The sequence below is a fragment of the Podarcis liolepis genome, assembly GCF_965112155.1.
Source record: "Podarcis liolepis genome assembly, chromosome: 16".
NCBI classification, from domain to species: domain Eukaryota; kingdom Metazoa; phylum Chordata; class Lepidosauria; order Squamata; family Lacertidae; genus Podarcis; species Podarcis liolepis.
The window spans coordinates 17,930,673-17,950,279 of record NC_139567.1 but is presented as its reverse complement, the minus strand read 5'-3'; the positions used below and the strand labels follow the sequence as shown (position 1 = coordinate 17,950,279).

Below are 19,607 nucleotides of genomic sequence, written 5' to 3'. Positions count from 1 at the left end.
GCTTAAAAGTTTGCAGGCACCTTGGTGTAGGCATCTGGTATAGGCACTTAGGTCAGAATCCAAGGAGACAATTTTTAGCCATGCCCAAGACTTCAATATGATGCATCTATTCACCTCCTCAGTAGTAGCACCCACCCATCAGAAGTCAAACAGATAAGCATCTATTTGATTTTTAGAAGGGAAGTTTTTAATTGATGATGTTTTACAGATGTAGGTTTTAACAGATGTAAGTTAAAAGCATATTAATTTGATTCACAACCACATGATCTGCTGGGTGGACATTGCTTGTGCCGTAGGCAACTGTCATTTCCCAGGCATCGACAAAACCCACTTTTAGATCCCCAAAAATGTCCCTTAGTGCAAGGTATTGGGCATAGCCATAGAAGTCACCAAATCTCTCCTGGTCGATGTCTATCTCCCGGGTGTTCTCTGCTTTGATGATGACCTTTGTATCTGGGCTCCTCAGGAGAAGGCGCTGGATGGCTCCCCGGATGTTGATCATCCTTTGAATGAAGAGCTTGATGGGGAAGGGACGGAAGTGCTGGCCCAAGGAGATGACAACCACCGTGTCTCCGTTGCCTGCCACGTTGTCAATCTCTCGAGCGACATAGCTGTGGTCTTTTGTGGTATATTCGTGGACCGTAATGATGGGGTGGCCATGTTTTTTCCATTGGACTTGGATGTTCCTGGCCGTGTCAATAGAAAGCAGATTCCGTAGCTTTCCAGTCCCATAGGTGTCAAAAGGTTTTAGGGCTAGCAACAAAATAAAGACATAGGATCAGTGCAAGTTGATACTAGGGAGATAAAGCCATATGCACAACCGATTACCACAGGTGAGTGGGTGCCATTTTGTCATGGAGAGCTGTTCTCATGTGCCAAGACACTTTTGATAATGAAAAAATAACAGCCATGATCTGTAAGGATTAATGCTGGACTTTCAACTCCCAGAAGCCCTATTCAGTATGGGCAGTAGCCAAAGATGATGGGAATTGAAGTCTAACATCTGGAAGGCCACAGAGTAGCCACCCCCGGATTAACAGCAGATGGATGCTTGAGGCAGATGGCTGTGGTTGGTGAGCTGAAGGCCTCATGGAAAGTATCTTGACTAACACAAAGCCCACTAACTGCCTAGCCTGCCTTGTTACGTTGGGTGTGAGAAACTTTCAATCCTCCAGATGTTTCTGAACTACAATTTCCATCATTCCTGACTATTGACTAGGTCTTCTGGGGGTGATGGGAATTATAGTTCAGCAACATCTAAAGGGGCTAAGGTTCCCCACAAATTTTTGCTTCCTTTTCGCCTAGTGAGGAAGTAGTCATGGATGGTGGGAATTGTAGTCTCAAAACATCTGGAGGGCCGAGGTTGAGGAAGCCTGGGTTAGAGTGTCGGATTAGGACCTGTGAGACCAGGGTTCAAATCCTGAAGCTCCCTAGGTGACGTTAGGCCATTCACTACCTCACAGGGTTGTTGTGGGGGATTAAATGAGGAGGGGAAGAACTCTGCATGCCTCAAGCCCCTTGGAGGAAAAAGGTGGGAAATAAATGCAGTAAATAAAAATGGAGAATGGAAAACCAATATTTGTGAGAGACAGCATCTGCCTGCTGGCAGGAGCTGTTCCTGGGAAGGATCTGGAGTAACAGGAGGCGGCAACATCGAGTCTGTGTCTGAGCAAATGGTGGTGGGTGCTCTGCCAGCTTTGCAGGGAACCTACTGTCCACAGTGTTTTCCAGATGTTCTAGCCATTGCCGCACCGTTGAGTCTCCCATGAAATAAACCCGCTTTTTTTCCAAGCAAGTGTTAATCTCATCCGCAGTCCCCATGCTGGACGTTCTGCAAAAGACGGGGTGCCACTGGTCCTTCCACACAAAGCCAATGAGGAATGCGGAGCTCATCCCGATGGTGCACTTCTGGCTTGGCGCCATCTTGCTCCCTGGTAAACAATGAGAACAAAAACAGCTGAGTGGATGGTTGCATCTGCTGGTAGGTTTTGGTGCATTAAGCTTGCTGAGAGGGGTTTCCATGGAGTTTAGATGGCTAGAGAAAGGGACCTCCAGACTCCCAGAGCATCCCTGTACTTTTATCTCTATGCTGACTTCTCTCCATCCTTTGAAGTTTAGGCGACTACATCTCAGGTGGCATCCTGTTCTCAATTGCCTCCTCCTCTCTGCTCACACTTGCTCTGGACCTTGAGACGAGAGATAATCTTGGATCTACCTTCTGAGAACAAAGGGGCAAGCGTGGCTCCTTTGTTTCTCCAACTCATTAGTTAGCTAGGACTAGAGAACTCTTTCCTATCCAGAATGTACTTCCCTTGATAAACATAAGCTTTCTTGTGCTCAGCCAAGTCTGAATACCTTTCAGCTAAAGGTGTGCTTCAAGCAAGTATTCATTTAACGAAAGCTAGCTTCTGCTGTTGCATCAAACTCTATATGCAAACAGCATCAAACAGCTGTTCTTCCTGGTTTTGATCAAAACCACATACAGTGGTACCTCGGATTAAGTACTTAATTCGTTCCAGAGGTCCGTTCTTAACCTGAAACTGTTCTTAACTTGAAGCACCACTTTAGCTAATGGGGCCTCCTGCTGCCGCCGCGCCGCCAGAGCACAATTTCTGTTCTCATCCTGAAGCAAAGTTCTTAACTCGAGGTACTATTTCTGGGTTAGCGGAGTCTGTAACCTGAAGCGTCTGTAACCCGAAGTACCACTGTACCACAATCTATGGAAAAAGAAAACTTCCCCAAATTGTTATTTCTAAAGCCAATCAACAGGGGGAGCCTGCTGCAACATAGGAAGATGTCTTCTACTGAGTCAGGCCATGGTCATTCTAGCTCAGTATTGTATACACTGACTGGCAGCAGCTCTCCTGGGTTCCAGGCAAGGACTGTCTCCCAGCTCTACCTGGAGATGCCAGGAATTGGACCTGGGCCTTTCTGCAGCTCATAACTTGTAAAACTACCTGTGCAAGAGAAGCTTGTGGGTGGGTGTGGGTGTCTAAGCCCTGCAGACCTTGGCTTCCTGCAGAGGTGTAGAAGGACAGAGTGCTCAGCTTCTGCTTATCAACCCTTGTTTCCTTTCCTTTGACACATGTTTCTGAGGGCAGATCTACACACATGGTTTTTCACTTTAAGGAAGGGTTAAGGAATGGTTTTGATAACGCATATGGACACGTGACTTCTTACTTTTAACGTTCACAATGCGATATTAAAATGAGACACAAAGGGCTCTGCAGAGCAACCAGCATTTTGAACAAAAAAAAGGTAAAAAACACTTTAATTTACAAGTATGCCCTGTGACGTTTTAGAACAACGTATCTAATATTGTTCTAATAATGCTAAACAGGACTGTGTAGATCCAGCCTAAGTTGAACATTTCCCTCTATGGATTTTTATAGGAACCAGGTAAGTCTGTGCGAAAGCATCACTTATTTGGTACTAAAGGAAAAAAGAAAAAGACTTCAGTTCACTTATCCCTTGTTTTTATTTCCTTGAGCAACAGAAATTTCTTTGCAGTGTCAAATCTGAGAGATACAATGCTGTCACAAGGCTATGTTTGTATAACATACAAGACCATGTAACACCGGTCCTGAAAGACCTACATTGGCTCCCAGTATGTTTCCAAGCACAATTCAAAGTGTTGGTGCTGACCTCTAAAGCCCTAAATGGCCTCAGTCCTGTATACCTGAAGGAGCGTCTCCACCCCCATTGTTCTGCCCGGATGTTGAGGTCCAGTGCTGAGGGCCTTCTGGTAGTTCCCTCACTGCGAAAAGTGAGGTTACAGTGAACCAGACAGAGGGCCTTCTCAGTAGTGGCGCCCACCCTGTGGAATGCCATCCCATCAGATGTTAAGGAAATAAACAACTACCTGTCATTTAGAAGACATCTGAAGGCAGCCCTGTTTAGGGTAAGGTTACCAGACGTCCTCGTTTCCCGGGGACAGTCCCTGGATTTACAAATCAGTCCCCATAAAAAATCCATTGAAGTTGAAAAGTGTCCCCGGATTCATTGAAAAAAAATCTGGTAACCTTAGTTTAGGAAAGTTTTTAATGTGTGACATTTTAATGTATTTTTCATCTTAGTTGGAAGCCGCCCAGAGTGGAAGCAGCCAGATGGGCGGGGTACAAAATTATATTATTATTATTATTATTATTATTATATTATTATAGCAAGGCAAGTTCACAGCACTCTGGAAAAATATTTATAGTGCAATTGTTCTATGGGGCTAAGCATGTCACGTGTTAACAGATGCTTTCTCAGTGAGTTATGCACCTGCCTCAAGTTAAACACTTCTCTTTGACTCCAGGGGGCCGTGGGTGTTTGGGCACCCACAAAAATATAATTGTGGGTGCTTGGTACCCACAAAGTCAGTGAGAAAAGCTGGCAGGCGGCAGCTGTGCTGCCTCTGGGAGAGAAGAAGTTCAGCTCTGTCCTCTGCAGCCAGCCAGTGAAGCACCTTTTTCTGAGGGAGCAGGCCTGGACATTAGAGCTCCTCCCTGTGGAAAAGGGTGCCTTGCTGGCTGCAGGGAGGAGGAGGAGGAGGAGGAGGAAGAGAAGCCGCCGCTGCCACCGAAATGCGGGCAAGCAACATCACACACAGAGACACACCTGTACATGGTGCGTGTGACATCACACTCACTATGCGCAGGCGTGTGTGTGATGTGACATGACCATGTTGCATTGGTGGGCACCCACAATACTGAGGGTGAGTTGGCACCCCTGCTCCAGGCAGCTTTCCTCAGACTGAAGGAATGGGTTTCTGTGAAGTCAGTTTAAAACTGACTCAACCCTCCCTCCTTTTCTTGTTTCTCCAAGAGAGCACTCTAAAATGCATAAAACTTAAGCTGTTGAGCAAATGCATAACAAGGACACAGCTGTATAAACAAACTCTCTTCTTTATCAGCTGCGGCAAGGGATGACCCTGACTGTACCAGTAGAACAGAGAAGACACGTCTGTGCCTTATCTTATGTCCTGACCACAAAAGACGCAAAGACCTAAGTCCGGGAACAATGCCAGAGCGTGTTCTCGGAGATGACGACTTCTTCCTCCAAGATAAGGGTAGGAAGTGGAAGATCCTTTTATGGTCAAAAGTACAGGAAGGAATACCCTTTTATGGTTAAGAATACCAGAGCAAGAACATATGTGATGTCAACCTGCGTACATAGGCTGACGTGGTTGGATTCCTGGGGAAGGAGGGAGAGGGTGCCTGGAGGATATATATACTGCATGTAATCTCTGATTTCTTTGGACTTGCTGTGGACTCACCATGCAAGTGCCTTCTGCTATCCGGAGAGCAGAATAAACTCTTTCTTTGAACCAACCTCGGTGTCATTTGACTTCCTTCCTCCTGTCCCGGAGCAACACAGACCCAATCGGTGAATTCCAATAAGGCTACAAGACCTAGTGCCTTAGCAGATGTTGCTGCACTGCAACTTCCATTAGTCCCATCCAGCAAGGCCAATGGTCAGTTGCTCAGAAGCAGACAAAACCAGCTTTACTTTCTCATCAAATTTTGTATCATTTGTGGACTGGAAGCAACAGCAAATAGCAGTTGTATTCACTGGATTGATTTCTGTTCCAGACATGGGATGAATCTGTGAATATTGTGGGATTTTTTTGTTGTGGGTGGGGGTAGACAGAGGATGTTTGGGTTACCAACCCATCCTTGGACCTAAGTGCTTAGTAAGTTTGATTGACTTCTCCACACCCAGACCTGAACTGATATTCGCTCTCCAAGTGATCAAATGTCAAGAGGACTTAGGGATATAAATCAGTGTGACCGCCCTCCCCCATCCTCATTAAGTTTCCTGATAGACTGGAACTTTGTACTGTCTCTGTCTCCAACCCTCTCTTCCCTAAACTAACAGATGTATGTTAAAAACATAATGATTTGGTTCCAGATCACATGGTCAGGTGGATGGACATCATAAATGGCGTAAGCAATGTTCATGTCCCAGGCATCTATGAAACCAACATTGAGACCTTGGAAGATGTCCATTACAGCAAGGTTTTGGGGGTAGCCATTGACATCACCCAACCGCTCCATGTCTGTGTCCATCTCCCGGGTGTTCTCTGTCCTGATGATGACTCTTGTTTCTGGGCTTCTCAGAAGTAGGCGGTGGATGGCTCGGCGGATGTTAAGCAGCCTCCTCACAAAAAGATCCATAGGGAAAGGGCGGAAGTGCTGGCCCAGAGTGATGGCAATGACCGTGTCTTTGTCCCCAGCCAGCCTGTCAATTTCATTGGTGATGTAATTGCCGTCCTTTACGGAGAAAAGTTTCCTAGAGACAAAAGGGTTCCCGTGTCTTTTCCACTGAATGAAAGTGCTCCTCTCCAGATCCAACGCTACGTGCGTTTTGAATGGCCCAGCACTGTGGTGATCAAAGAGCTTCAATGCTAGCAAACAATAAAAGGAAGAGAGTTTGAAAGAGGGAAAGGGGGTCAACCAGCTCTTGCACCTAAAAAAGGGAATCAGGCATCCTACTACAGTGGTACCTTGGGTTAAATACTTAATTCGTTCTGGAGGTCCGTTCTTAACCTGAAACTGTTCTTAACCTGAAGCACCACTTTAGCTAATGGGGCCTCCCACTGCCCCCACACCGCCAAAGCACGATTTCTGTTCTCATCCTGAAGCAAAGTTCTTAACCTGAAGTGCTATTTCTGGGTTAGCAGAGTCTGTAACCTGAAGTGTATGTAACCCGAGGTACCACTGTATTTGAAAAGTGGTGTTACTTGGTAGCATTGATGTGGACCCAACTTTTAATGGCAGTTTTAGATCCTCAATGGGGAGAGCACTTTTAGTCTTCTTCATTCATTGTAGCTAAGTCTGTGTTTAATGTGTACCAGAGAAAGAGCATGTGGGCTCTGGACTCTGCAGATCAAGTCCATGGGGAGGGTTTAAAAGTTGGCCACAACTTCATAGAATCGTAGAGTTGGAAGGGACCCTGAGGATCATCTAGGCCAGACATGGCCAAACTTGGCCCTCCGGCTGTTTTGGGACTACAACTCCCATCATCCCTAGCTAACAGGACCTAGTGGACAGGGGTGATGGGAATTGTAGTCCCAAAACAGCTGGAGGCCCAAGTTTGGCCATGCCTGAATTCTAGTCCAACCCCCTGCAATGCAGGAAAATGCAGTTGTCCCATACAGGGATAAAACCTGCAACCATGGTGTTATCATGCGCTAATTAACTGAGCTATCCATTAATTGCATGCTGTAAATTACCAACTGCAACCAATGTGTATGCGAATGGGATGCAAAGCTGAAGCCAAAAGTGAAGGGTGCTCAGAGCAAATCTGAAGGCAACTCGCATACCAGGAGAACGTACTTGCCACCTTTTCAGTAAGGTAATAGATCCATTGCCTTAACGTTGAATCCCCCATGAGATAAATCTTCTTCTTCTTCAGGCATTCCTGGATTCGATCCAGAGTGCTAAAATCAGATACGGAGCAAAACTGTGGGTGCCAAACCTCCTGCAAGGCATAGCCGCTGGGAACGGGCAAGCTCATCCCAATCGTGCATTTGTCTCTTGCCATCATCGTCACGCTTCCTAACAGAAACAGATGAGGGATATTTGGTGGTGAACATGGAGAAAGTTGGGTTTCTGGAGCTTCAGTTGCCTTGTGTGGGATTTAAGCATCTTTGGAATATGGTCACCACCAGTTTGAGTTCCAAAGGACCATTCAATATCATTGAAGAACTATGTGAGAGACTGAGTTCTGAGATACTGCTTAGATTAGGGACTCCTGTGGATTTCCCTCTTCCTCCAAAGCCTTGTTCTTTTTAGATGCACTGCAGATAGGACTTCGATGGGTCTACTCTGAGTAACACTAGCACTAAATACAGCCCAGAGTCTTCCGAGTCAGACTATTGGTCCATCTATGCCCTTATTGCCTAAACTAGCTGGTAGCAGCTTTCCAGAATTTCATACTGGAGTTTTCCCTGGTTCTATCTGGACATGAAGCACAAATTGAATCTGGGACCTTCTGTATGCAAAGCCAATCCTCTGCCACTGAGCAGCAATCTCTCCAGAAGTGTTTAGCATGTTTGAAAGAAATAGTTCTGAGGAATGGGGCGAGTTTACATCAGATCTGGTGGCAAAGTGTCACTACAACTGGTGCTAAGCTGTGCACCATTCATCAAAGAAACCTGTGTTGGTTAAAAAGACAACTTACTGTTACAGGATAGGACACGGATCTCCCCAAAACTCTGTGATATCTCGATCCCGATGTTGTCCCTTCAAAGACAGAAGAGAATGGCAAATGAGTGCATAGGAAATAAGAATGCTTCTTTGCCTCTATTTGACCTTCTCTACACATGCGCCACAGGGCAGAAGTTTGGCAGTTCAAATCCCCACGACGGAGTGAGCTCCTGTTGCTCAGTCCCTGCTCCTGCCAACCTAGCAGTTTGAAAGCACGTCAAAGTGCAAGTAGATAAATAGGTACCGCTCCGGTGGGAAGGTAAAGGCGTTTCTGTGCGCTGCTCTGGTTTGCCAGAAGCGGCTTAGTCATGCTGGCCACATGACCTGGAAGCTGTACGCCGGCTCCCTCGGCCAATAAAGCAAGATGAGCGCCGCAACCCCAGAGTCGGCCACGACTGGACCTAATAGTCAGGGGTCCCTTTACCTTTACCTTACATGTGCGTCACGCATGTGTTGGGATCATGCTGGCAAGAAGTGTCCTTGGATATGATGGAGGACTCTGTCCCATTGCCACCATTCAAGGGCGAGTCTGGTTGGCTTCTGCAGGTTATGGAGGGAGAGGGGTGGTCTTGTCTCATACATCAGACAGCAAAGCATCTTGGGACAGCACTGGGTACCTATTGCTAGGTATAAGAAACAAGGCCATCTTCTGGAGGAGACTGCTGCAGGAAATCTGGCAAGGGCACTTGCATAAGAATGAAATAATTGCAAGCAAATTTATGGGGAAGGGGGGTTGAAACAGCCAAAGGACTCCTTGGCGAACTTGTAGCATTTTGCAATTGTTGAAAGCCAGATTGGCCCTAGCAGATCCCAAATACTGTGTAGCTTCTTTTCTGGAAATGGTTCTGTTCCACACTATATTTGAGGGTCTCTAACTCAGGCGTGAAGGGACGCGGGGGGCGCTGTGGTCTGAACCACTGAGCCTCTTGGGCTTGCCGATCAGAAGGTCAGCGGTTCAAATCCCTGCGACGGGGTGAGCTCCCATTGCTCGGTCCCAGTTCCTGCCAATCTAGCAGTTTGAAAGCATGCCAAAAAAAAGAAAAAGAAAAGTGCAAGTAGATAAATAGGTACCACTCCAGCGGGAAAGTAAATGGCGTTTCTGTGCACTGCTGTGGTTGCATCAGAAGTGGCTTAGTCATGCTGGCCACATGACCCAGAAAAACTGTCTGCAGACAAACGCCGGCTCACTCGACCAGTAAAGCGAGATGAGTGCCGCAACCCCAAAGCCGTCTGTGACTGGACTTAACTGTCAGGGGTCCTTTACCTTTACCTTTTAACCCAGGTGTGGGAAAGAGAAACTGTAGCTCTCCAGATGTTGGTGGGCTCCAATTCACATCATCCCATTGGTCATGGTAGCTGGGACTGATGGGAGTTGGAGTCCAACAACATCTGGAGGGCCACAGAGTTCCCTCTGCTTTAACCCAAAGAGAGAGAAGTTACTGGTGCAGATGACTCATGTACCGAGATGTGATAAAGCTTCTAGGTTTCTCTCCCAGTTTTGTTTGGACTTCTACCTCTGTGATTCCCAGACTGCTCCAAGGTCCTCACAAAAGGGACCGACCTACCCCTTTTCCACCAATATTTATATTCAGCTGCCTATTGAGTTCTAATAAATCTTCCCACATTCACAACCAGTGTGTTGCTGTCTAAGCTATAGGTCTGATATAGAATTGCAAACACCTCCTAAAAAGGCTCTGCTCCAAGGATGTGAGGTAGGTGATGGGCTTGTTGTCAGTCGTCAGGAGAACAAATGCTTCACAGGGCACATTCTTTGGTTTTACGCAGTAGAAGGCTTCTTGGTCTCGTTCATCCAGATACTCGCACAGTTCCGCGTTTGTCTCTATGACAAAACCACATTTGGTACAAACACGTGATGTTCCATTTAAAAATGTGCCTGTAAAAGCTATTTTGTCGTAGCCTTTTTTCCTTGCAGCCCACAGTGCTGAAACTCCTTCGCTGGGGTGGATGAGCAAGATGGACACTCTGACATCGCCCTCCCAAAATAAAGTGAAATTGACCAGATATGTCCCATTTTTATAGTCTGTGATGTGCCCAGAAGCTCCAGCCCTAAGACTTGAAGAGGAGATCCTTGCTCGTAAGAAGTCTCCTCCATATTCCTTTCGATTCCCCAAGTGGTTGTACAAATCCAGTCGAACTATCAAGGGATCTCCAACACAATAAGAACCCTTTTCGTTTAATATGGTGGCCTTGCTGTTCCTGGCACTTGTGGTGGTCATTATATCTGTGAAAGTGATGCTGGGCATTATCTGGTCCAGTTTTGTAAGGATTTCCTTCACCTCCTGCTCTTTTTTCCACCGTTGCACCCTAGTCCTGCACTGGGCTGCATTCTCTGTCTGACAAATCCTATTCCCCATGAATCTAAGGCAAAAGTCTTCATTTGTTTCCAAAGCATCTTGAAAATCCTCTGGTTCCTTCATGTGATCTCCAAAGAGAGTGATCTTTAAAGAGAAACAAGAGAAGGCAAATGATAAGGAAACAGAATTCAGATTCTCTCTCTCTCTCTCTCTCTCTCTCTCTCTCTCTCTCTCTCTCTCTCACACACACACACACACACACACACACACTGGGTCCTCTGTAATATCAACAGGGCATATATGAGCTGGGGTATCTAGGAACAAAGTGCCCTTCATACAAAGATGTCAGATTCCAAATAAGACCCTTGGTCCATCTCCCCTTCCCTCTGACCAGCAGCAAGGAGAAGCTCTTTCCAGCTCTGCCGCTTGTGAGGTTGGGGGCTGAACAGGTGACTCTCTGGTCCTGAATAGGGTAGTTGTGCCCCTGAATGACCAAGTGCAGTCTGGGAGCCATTTTGGACTCACAGCCATCCATGGAGGCGCAGGTCAGTTCTGTGTCCAGGGCAGCTGTCTACCAGCTCCACCTGGTATGCAGGCTGAGACCCTACCTTCCCGTGGACTATCTCACCAGAGTGGTGCATGTTCTGGTTATCTCCCGCTTGGACTACTGTTATCCGCTCTATGTGGGGCTATCTTTGAAGGCGACTCAGAAACTGCAACAAATCCAGAATGCGGCAGCTAGACTGGTGATTGGGAGTAGCCGCTGAAACCATATAACACAGGTCCTGAAAGACCAACATTGGCTCCCAGTACATTTCCAAGCATAATTCAAAGTGTTGGTGCTGACCTTTAAAGCCCTAAATGGCCTCGGCGTAGTATAACTGAAGGAGCGACTCCACCCCCACCATTCAGCCTCGACACTGAGGTCCAGCTCTGAGGGCCTCCTGGCAGTTCCCTCACTGTGAGAAGTGAAGTTACAGGGAACCAGGAAGAGGGCCTTCTCAGCAGTGGTGCTCTCCCTGTGGAATACCCTCCCATCAGATGTCAAGGAGATAACTATATAACCTTTACAAGGCATTTGAAGGCAGCCCCCTATAGGGAAATTTTTAATGTTTTCTTATGTTCTTATATATGTTGGAAGCTGCCCAGAGTGGCTGGGGCAACCCACTCAAATGGGTGGGGTACAAATAATAAAGTTGTTGTTGTTGTTGTTGTTGTTGTGAACATAGGATTTCTTTCACACACAGAAAATGCTCTGTCTGCAACTTACACCCCCTCCCTTACCTTGAACACCCTCCTGTATAGAGTATAGCTCAGGATGAGGAAGCCTGCCAAGCCCAATGTCAGAAGGAATCCTTTCCTGCTGATAGTGATGAAGAACATCATGACGATTGCCTGCAGGGAAATGGAGAACACACTCACTAAGGTGCCTCAGATCTCATGAAATCCTCCTTGCATATAGTTGTGGGGCGAGCAGGGTGACTACGTAAGCAAAGCAAGCCGTGCGGATGAAGCTGCCAAGTGAAACAGTTTCAAGGGAATGCTTCCACAAGCTGTCCTAAGCCCAGGAAGCGTGCACTTCATTTCGGGAGGAAAGGGGTGGTTGCTGAGTTAGTGTTTGGCAGCAAAGCAACAGGTCACTTGGTCAGGAGCCCAAGTCCAGCTGGCAAGAGACAGCAAGGAGAAGGGAACCTCAAATTTGGGGGGCTTCCTTGGGACTGGTGGCAGCATAACCCAGACCTTTGGATGACCCCCAGCAGGGAATAGTAACTGTTGGAAAAGGAACAGCTAATCACTTATCTGTGATTTCCTGCTTTGCAAGGGTTAGACTAGATCATCATCATCATTTTTAATTTGTATACAGTGGTACCTTGGGTTAAGTACTTAATTCATTCCGGAGGTCTGTTCTTAACCTGAAGCACCACTTTAGCTAATGGGGCCTCCTGCTGCTGCTGCACCGCCAGAGCACGATTTCTGTTCTCATCCTGAATCAAAGTTATTAACCTGAAGCACTATTTCTGGGTTAGCAGAGTCTGTAACCTGAAGCCTATGTAACCTGAGGTACCACTGTACTGTCTTTCTATCTTACAATACTCAAGGCGGTTTACAAGCTGAAGAAACAAAAAATGTACATCTTATAACAATCTAATGCAATACAAAAATGTGATAATAAAACATAACTTTAAAATAGGCAACCTACATCAAAAATGTAACATTCAACAATCATTAGAATAGTGTATAATAATATCAACATATAAAAGTTAAACAGAAATCCACTCAACAGTTACAATAAATAACATCTAAACTAAAATCAGTAAAACAATAGCAAGCCACAGTACCTAAAATAATACAATACACATTGAGAAGCAGAGACTAGTGGGTAGAGCAAGGCAGGTGGAAGGAGGCCTTGCCTGATGGAGGGGAGAGACTAGATGGCCCCTGGGTACCTTCCAACTCTGCAATTTTGTGATCTATCCTTCTCTATCCCGCTACACCCAGCTTTGGGTGAGAGAACACTGTAGACTTTTGGTGTGTTTGCAATGTTCGGCTAATTCAATATGTTCAAGGTTGATAAAGTGGAGTCAGTTGTGCTCCTGGAAACATGACTCAGCTAACTCAGATTCTCAGAAACTAAGATCACTTCCAGCTGGAGTGTATATTGAGCAATGGTGCTTATTCATTTTCACAGAATTTGTTGGGAAGTTACGTCTGTGGGAGAGCGTCTCCTGCAAGTTCCATGGATCTCTGAAGCCTGTTCTGCAGTAACCTGTCCCTGTTCTGTGGAATAGCCTTCCTGTTGAGCTATGACAGGAGCACACTATCTGCACTTTCTGAAACAATTGTACATTTTTGTTCTGACAGGCTTTCCTAGCTGGAAAAATGGGTCTTTGTCATGAGTGTCGATTCGGAATGGTTTCAGCTTTGTTCTAAAGGTACTTATTGTATTTAATTGTTTTTATTGTATATCACCTTGAGATGGTTGTATAGAAAGTGATTAATAAATCAATAATAAACAATATAAAAAATCAACGCCATGTGGTTGTTATCTTGCATTTTCCACTGCGAGTTTCCATCATTTTTCTTATGTCAAAAAGTCAGGCATGTTCTTGTTCTTTAGTGGATTTTTTTATTTTATTTTTTGCACACAATTGCAGCACTGTCATTCTATTAATCACCATTTACCTGGTATTTGGGGAGGGCAGGTAGGGGGGTTTTTTTGGCAGTGGGTTATGAAGATGCACTCTTATTGCATGTGGGAGATATGATGCTGACCTAGGATTTCTTGGTGGCGGCTCCTTGTTTATGGGATGCCCTCCTTAGTGAGATGTGTCTGTCTCCCTCATAATTATCTTTCTGGATTGACTTAGAAATGTCCCTATTCACTAAGGAACTTGATGACAGAAATATACTGTCCCTGACATCCCTGAAAACTATTAACTGAGAGGGTATGTGGCTGTTTTACGTGTGTCTATAATGTTCCTAATGATTTTTCAATGTTTGTAGATTTTTAAAATGGCTTTAATTAGTCTTATATTAAAAGTATCTGTAGTGTATCCACCGCTTACCACCAATTAATAGTGTGGTGGACTCACCCTACTAACTGCCCCCCCCCAATTAAATATAGCACACACAACTCACTGTATGCCCATTGCACAGTTTCACAATTTACCACAGGCTTTCGTGTGTGGGACCTGCATGAGGGAAAACTTAGTGCCTCAGACAGGAGTTGATCAAACAAACAGGAAAAGTCTTATTAAACAAAAAGGCGGCGCAGAAGTGGTCCTCCAGTTGCGAATTCCTTAGGATGTGGCCGGACCTCCAGAACAGATCCCGTTCGCAACTGGAGGTACCATTGTATTGACAAACTGGTGCAGAAGAGGGAAACCAAGATGACAGAAGTCCTGGAAACCATGCCATACGAGAGATGGTTGAGGGAGCTAGGTCTGCTTAGCCTAGAGAAGACCACGAGGTGATATGATGGCTATCTTCAATGACCTGAAGGGTTGGCACATGGAAGATGGAGCAAGCTTGTTCTCTTCTGTTCCAGAGGATAGGACCAGAACCAATTGGATTCAAATTGCAAGAAAAGAGACTGTGACTAAACATGAGGAAGACCTTTCTGATGCTAAGAGCAATGGAACGGACTCCCTCTGAAGTGGTGGACTTTTATTGGAGCAATGGAACGGACTCCCTCTGAAGGTGGTGGACTTTTATTGGAGCAATGGAATAGACTCCCTCTGAAGGTGGTGGACTTTTATTGGAGCAATGGAACGGACTCCCTCTGAAGGTGGTGGACTTTTATTGGAGCAATGGAACGGACTCCCTCTGAAGGTGGTGGACTTTTATTGGAGCAATGGAACGGACTCCCTCTGAAGGTGGTGGACTTTTATTGGAGCAATGGAACGGACTCCCTCTGAAGGTGGTGGACTTTTATTGGAGGTTTCCATGCAGAGGTTGGATGACCACCTGCAAGGGAATCTTTAGCTGAGATTCCTGCATTGCAGGGGGTTGGACTAGATGACCCATGGTGTCTCCAAGTATACAGTTCTATGATTCTCAGCTCTCTCTGTCTCTCTCTCTCTCTCTCTCTCTCTCTCTCTCTCTCTCTCTCTCTCTCTCTCCATACTATGGAAGTAAGAAAGCATTGTTTCCCATTCTGCCCTGTATTCATCGCATGCAGCACTTCCTCCATGCAGCTGCAGTTCATCTTCTGGCAAAAATCAACTCTCTGTTCTTTATGGCAAAATGATGCTACTCATGTCCTAAGCCACATCATTAATTACATAGATTTATCTTGTCATTATATTATCATTTCAATGCAAATGGAATGCAATACAAATGCGGGGGCAATGACACAATGTCTTACGTATCATTTGTGGACTGAAAGCAACGACGACAGTGAATACTGCTTGTATTCTCTGGATTGATTTATGTTCCAGGTATGGGACAAAGAAGTGAACACTGGCAATTTCCGTTCCCATTTCTCTTTTCGCTGGAATTCTCTGCTCTCCCTACTTCATGCCCTATCCTTCACAGAACGCTCCCAAGTTTGATGCTTCAGACATCTGTGATGTTATCCTCTGAATTTTTATTAATTTACAAAGCCCTGAACAACTTAGGTCCAGGATACCTCAGGGATCTCCTAGAACCTTATATCCCAGGTTGATCACGGAGATCATACTCAGGAGGCATGTCGTTGGTCATTTCCCAAGTGGGCAAGGCTCATTTGACAACAAGGAACTGAGCCTTTAGTGTTATTGGCCCTGCTTGTGAAACACTCTGCCAATAGATATTCTGCAGGTGCCTTCTGTTTCAACTTTTAAATGCCTACTAATTTTTTTCCCCTATTCTGCCAGGCTTATGCAGGCAATTAAGAATGCACGCAGAACTCTTCTTATTGTGCTTTGCTTTATTATGCTTTGCAGATATTGCTCCTTACAAGGACATGGGTGCAGCTGCAGGCAGCCTGGCTGCTTCTAGGGTAGGCATAGGCAAACTCAGCCCACCAGATGTTTTTGGACTACAGCTCCCATGATCCCTAGCTAACAGGACCAGTGATCAGGGATGGTGGGAATTGTAGTCCCAAAACATCTGGAGGGCCGAGTTTGCCTATACCTGTTCTAGGGGAAGGAAGCCCTCCTGCCGCTGTCTCTCTTCTGGTCAAGGGAGTGGAGCTGGCTAGGGCTGGAGTCTGGATTAAAGCGCGCACGCACGCGCGCACACACACACACACACAAACACACACATTTTACAGTGTATGTATAACTGTTGTAAACTGCTCTGAACACTGGGTTATAAATATTTTCAGAAACATAGTAAATAAGCAAACTTTAACAAAGGAGCAGATTGTCCTGCTCGCTTCCACTCCTGTCCTCACCTACCCCATAAACATCTGCTCTAAAGTTCTCCAGAGAGCCCCTTCATGGTGGATGCGAATGGTGCTTTCATTCCCAGAAAGAAAGTGAAATATTGTCACACACTCACCACTTCTGAGGGGCAGGGACCCTGCTCTCTAAGGTCTTGCCTGTGGTTGAAGCATTCTAGAAAGTGATGGTGCCTTGCCTTTGTGATAAATACTTTGTAGGTATGCACACAATGGGGCAAGGAGACTCTTCAAAGCAGAGAGTGTGGTCAGCTGCTATCAGTTCTGCCTTCAGATTCACAGACAACTGGCTCCAGTGCTCGACCCCAGCATTGGCTCCAGTCAAAATCTTACCTTTTCTTGTCTCCCAGTCTTTCCCTTGAACTGTCACTTTCTCCTTGTTCCTTTGCCTGTCGTCTTCTTCAAGACACTACTGAGAGATCCCCAGCTGATAGGACTCCACCTCTTAATGCAATTCTCCCAGGTGAAAGCATTAACCCAATTGTCCCCAGCTATTAACCGCAATTCACCTAACAAAAGGGTTGTCAGCCAGGTGCCATAACAATGCACACCTCTCATAAATCTTTCCTGGGCTCCTGAGCAGATGCAGCAAACATGTCCTGGCTCTGAACTCTTTGAACTCTGATTGGACTTGAAGCAGCATCAGCAGATGAAATTAAAATGTGACGTTAGGTTAATAGCTCAGCCTCACCACAAGGCTCAGGGATCAGGGAGCCATAGACCTTGACCACATCTTCTTCCAAAGAGACATCATGATGGCTGGTGTTCAGCAGCATATGGCCTCTGATACTGGTGGCAATATATATTCATTATGACTAGTAGGTGTGGATAGCCTTATCTTTCTAATTCCCCTTTCAAGTTGTCAGAGCTGGTGGCTATCACTACATATTGTGGTAGGAAGTTCCATAGTTTAACAAAGCGCCATGTAACTAAGAAATAGTGCTCGAGTTTCACTTCCTCTTCCTTCTCAATCATTTTTCCTTTTGTGTCATGTAATGCTTTGTATAAAGATATAGCGGTCTGAACAGACAAATGGTTTCCTTCCCCTGTAAAGATGTTGAGTAACTCAGCACTGCCATTTTTATTTTATCACTTAACACTGCTTTTGTGCTTATTTTCAATACATTCTGGCTCTAATTGAATTGTCACTGTTCTCCCTGCATTTCATTTTCCTCTGATCCCAGTTGCTTACAATCCCCCTCCTTACAACCTTGTATGCATGCATGTGTGCATGAATGCTGGAAGAATCAGGACAGATAAAAGAAAGTACTTCTTCATGCAGTGCATTGCTGGAACTTGGCTACTAGCCATGATAATAATAATATATAATAATAATTTGTTATTTATACCCTGCCCATCTGGCTGGGTTTCCCCAGACACTCTGGGTGGCTTCCAACCAAATATTAAAAACAATACAGTGTCAGACATTAAAAACTTCCCTAAACAGTTGTCTTTTAAAAGCAAAAGAAACATCATGATGTAGATTCCAGAAGAGCAGCTGTTATGCTTGGAATTTTGGAGCACGCCAGTTTGGGTGGGTTTTCTTGAATAGTTGGCAACTTAGGCAGCTATGTCAGGGTGAGTTCACACGTGCACATCAATTCACTGCAAGGTCAAGGGACAAATTGTCTGTTGAAGGGGTAATCACAGATGAAATGCCATTGATAGGACTTCCATATCACACACATCACCTCAACTCCAGTCCTTTTCAGTGGATTTACTGCACTCATTCAGCTGAGAGCGACTAGGGGAGGGGTTAACCCATATTGCACATATTGCATGTGTGAATGTGCTTTGAGTCCTGGGCTCAATAATAATCTATTTTTTTACCTCTAAGATCCATGATGGGAGTGATAGGATATGAAATGTCCACCTGACAAATTTCACAATTGGGGTTGACATATGTCCTCTTTTTCCAGAACACATCCTCTTTTTCATGGGTAGAGTCATCATATCGATCCTTGGTTAAAAGTAGAAGTCAGCAAATGTGTCCCTTTTTCTGCTCTTCAAAATATGGGAACAATAACTCAAGCAACCTTTTTTTTAAAAAAAATGCATCAAAGATACCAGCTACCCATTTGAAATGTTTTACAGGGTTTTTATATGTGCTGGAAGCTGCCCAGAGGAGCTGGAGAAACCAAGCCAAATGGGCAGGGTATTATTATTATTATTATTATTATTATTATTATTATTATTATTATTAAACGAATCATCATAAGAGGACATTTTTTGATACACTCGCAGTGCAATCTATGCATGGCTACCCATTGAGTTCATGGGACTTACTCCCAGGTAAGTGGGCATAGGACTGAAGCCCAAATGCTTTCTTCATTTCTAAAACCCTGCAAAGTGCTCTTGTTGTTGAATCTCTGCGGCTGACCCTGAAATTACCACCCTAAAGCAAGCACACAAAAACCTTCAAAAGAGGGCACTCAGTATGAAATTGTTGAACAAAAATCTTGAATCCATTAAGATTCCAATCAAAACCATGGATTTATCCCCTGCTACCGATGTTGAATTATCATAGCAAAGCTAAGATGATTGTGTTATCGCCAAACCACTGATGTTGAGAATCCTCGCTGTGTTTATCTTGTATACATATATGCTTTGCATATAAATATCGCAGACATCCATGCACCTCTTGCATTACGTACCATTTTGGTCTGATGATTTTCATTCCACTGTCTCCTTCTGTCTGTTGAGGATAACATAGGGCTGCCATATGTCTGGATTTTCCTGGACATTAGCGGGTTTTCAAAGGTGGAATTGATGTCCGGGGAGAATTTCTGAAAGGTGGCGCTTTGCCCTGGATCTTTGACAAGTCAATAGGAAAATCACTTTTTGGGGGGCATTTTTTTTTGTGTGTAGCTCAATAACTTTTGGGGTGTCTTAGTTTTTACTTTTTGAAATATTGCAACCCTAGGATAACAGTCTGTGTGCCATCTGATATGGCCTGCAGTCCATGATGTCACAATAAATCTGTTCAATTGTGGCACTGAAAGCAACACAGAAAAATGTGGCATCCAAAGATTAACAGGACTTTCCCCTGTGTGGTGTAGTGGTTAAGAGCAGTAGTCTCGTAATCTGGGAAACTGGGTTCGCGTCTCCGCTCCTCCACATGCAGCTGCTGGGTGACCTTGGGCCAGTCACACTTCTTTGAAGTCTCTCAGCCCCACTCACCTCACAGAGTGTTTGTTGTGGGGGAGGAAGGGA

At 45.2% G+C, this 19,607-nt stretch overlaps 1 protein-coding gene across 5 annotated transcripts; it reads right to left on the bottom strand.

Annotated features, from left to right (window-relative positions):
* Positions 1–164: 164 nt before the first annotated feature.
* Positions 165–13,530, bottom strand: LOC310695967 (NXPE family member 2-like). Of its 5 annotated transcripts, none has more exons than XM_083480980.1 (8): positions 12,922–13,530; positions 11,795–11,905; positions 9,876–10,654; positions 8,170–8,231; positions 7,323–7,544; positions 5,978–6,391; positions 1,713–1,931; positions 165–753 (listed from the first exon to the last, which is right to left on the bottom strand). In XM_083480980.1, the coding sequence occupies exons 2-8, from the start codon at positions 11,894–11,896 to the stop codon at positions 218–220; spliced, it is 2,334 nt and encodes a 777-aa protein (XP_083337106.1). In that variant the 5' UTR covers positions 11,897–11,905; positions 12,922–13,530; the 3' UTR covers positions 165–217. The 5 variants fall into 5 exon arrangements, with proteins under 5 accessions (XP_083337106.1, XP_083337107.1, XP_083337105.1 ...); XM_083480981.1 differs by having other exon boundaries at positions 12,958–13,530; XM_083480979.1 differs by lacking the exon at positions 12,922–13,530 and having other exon boundaries at positions 11,795–12,717.
* Positions 13,531–19,607: the final 6,077 nt, after the last annotated feature.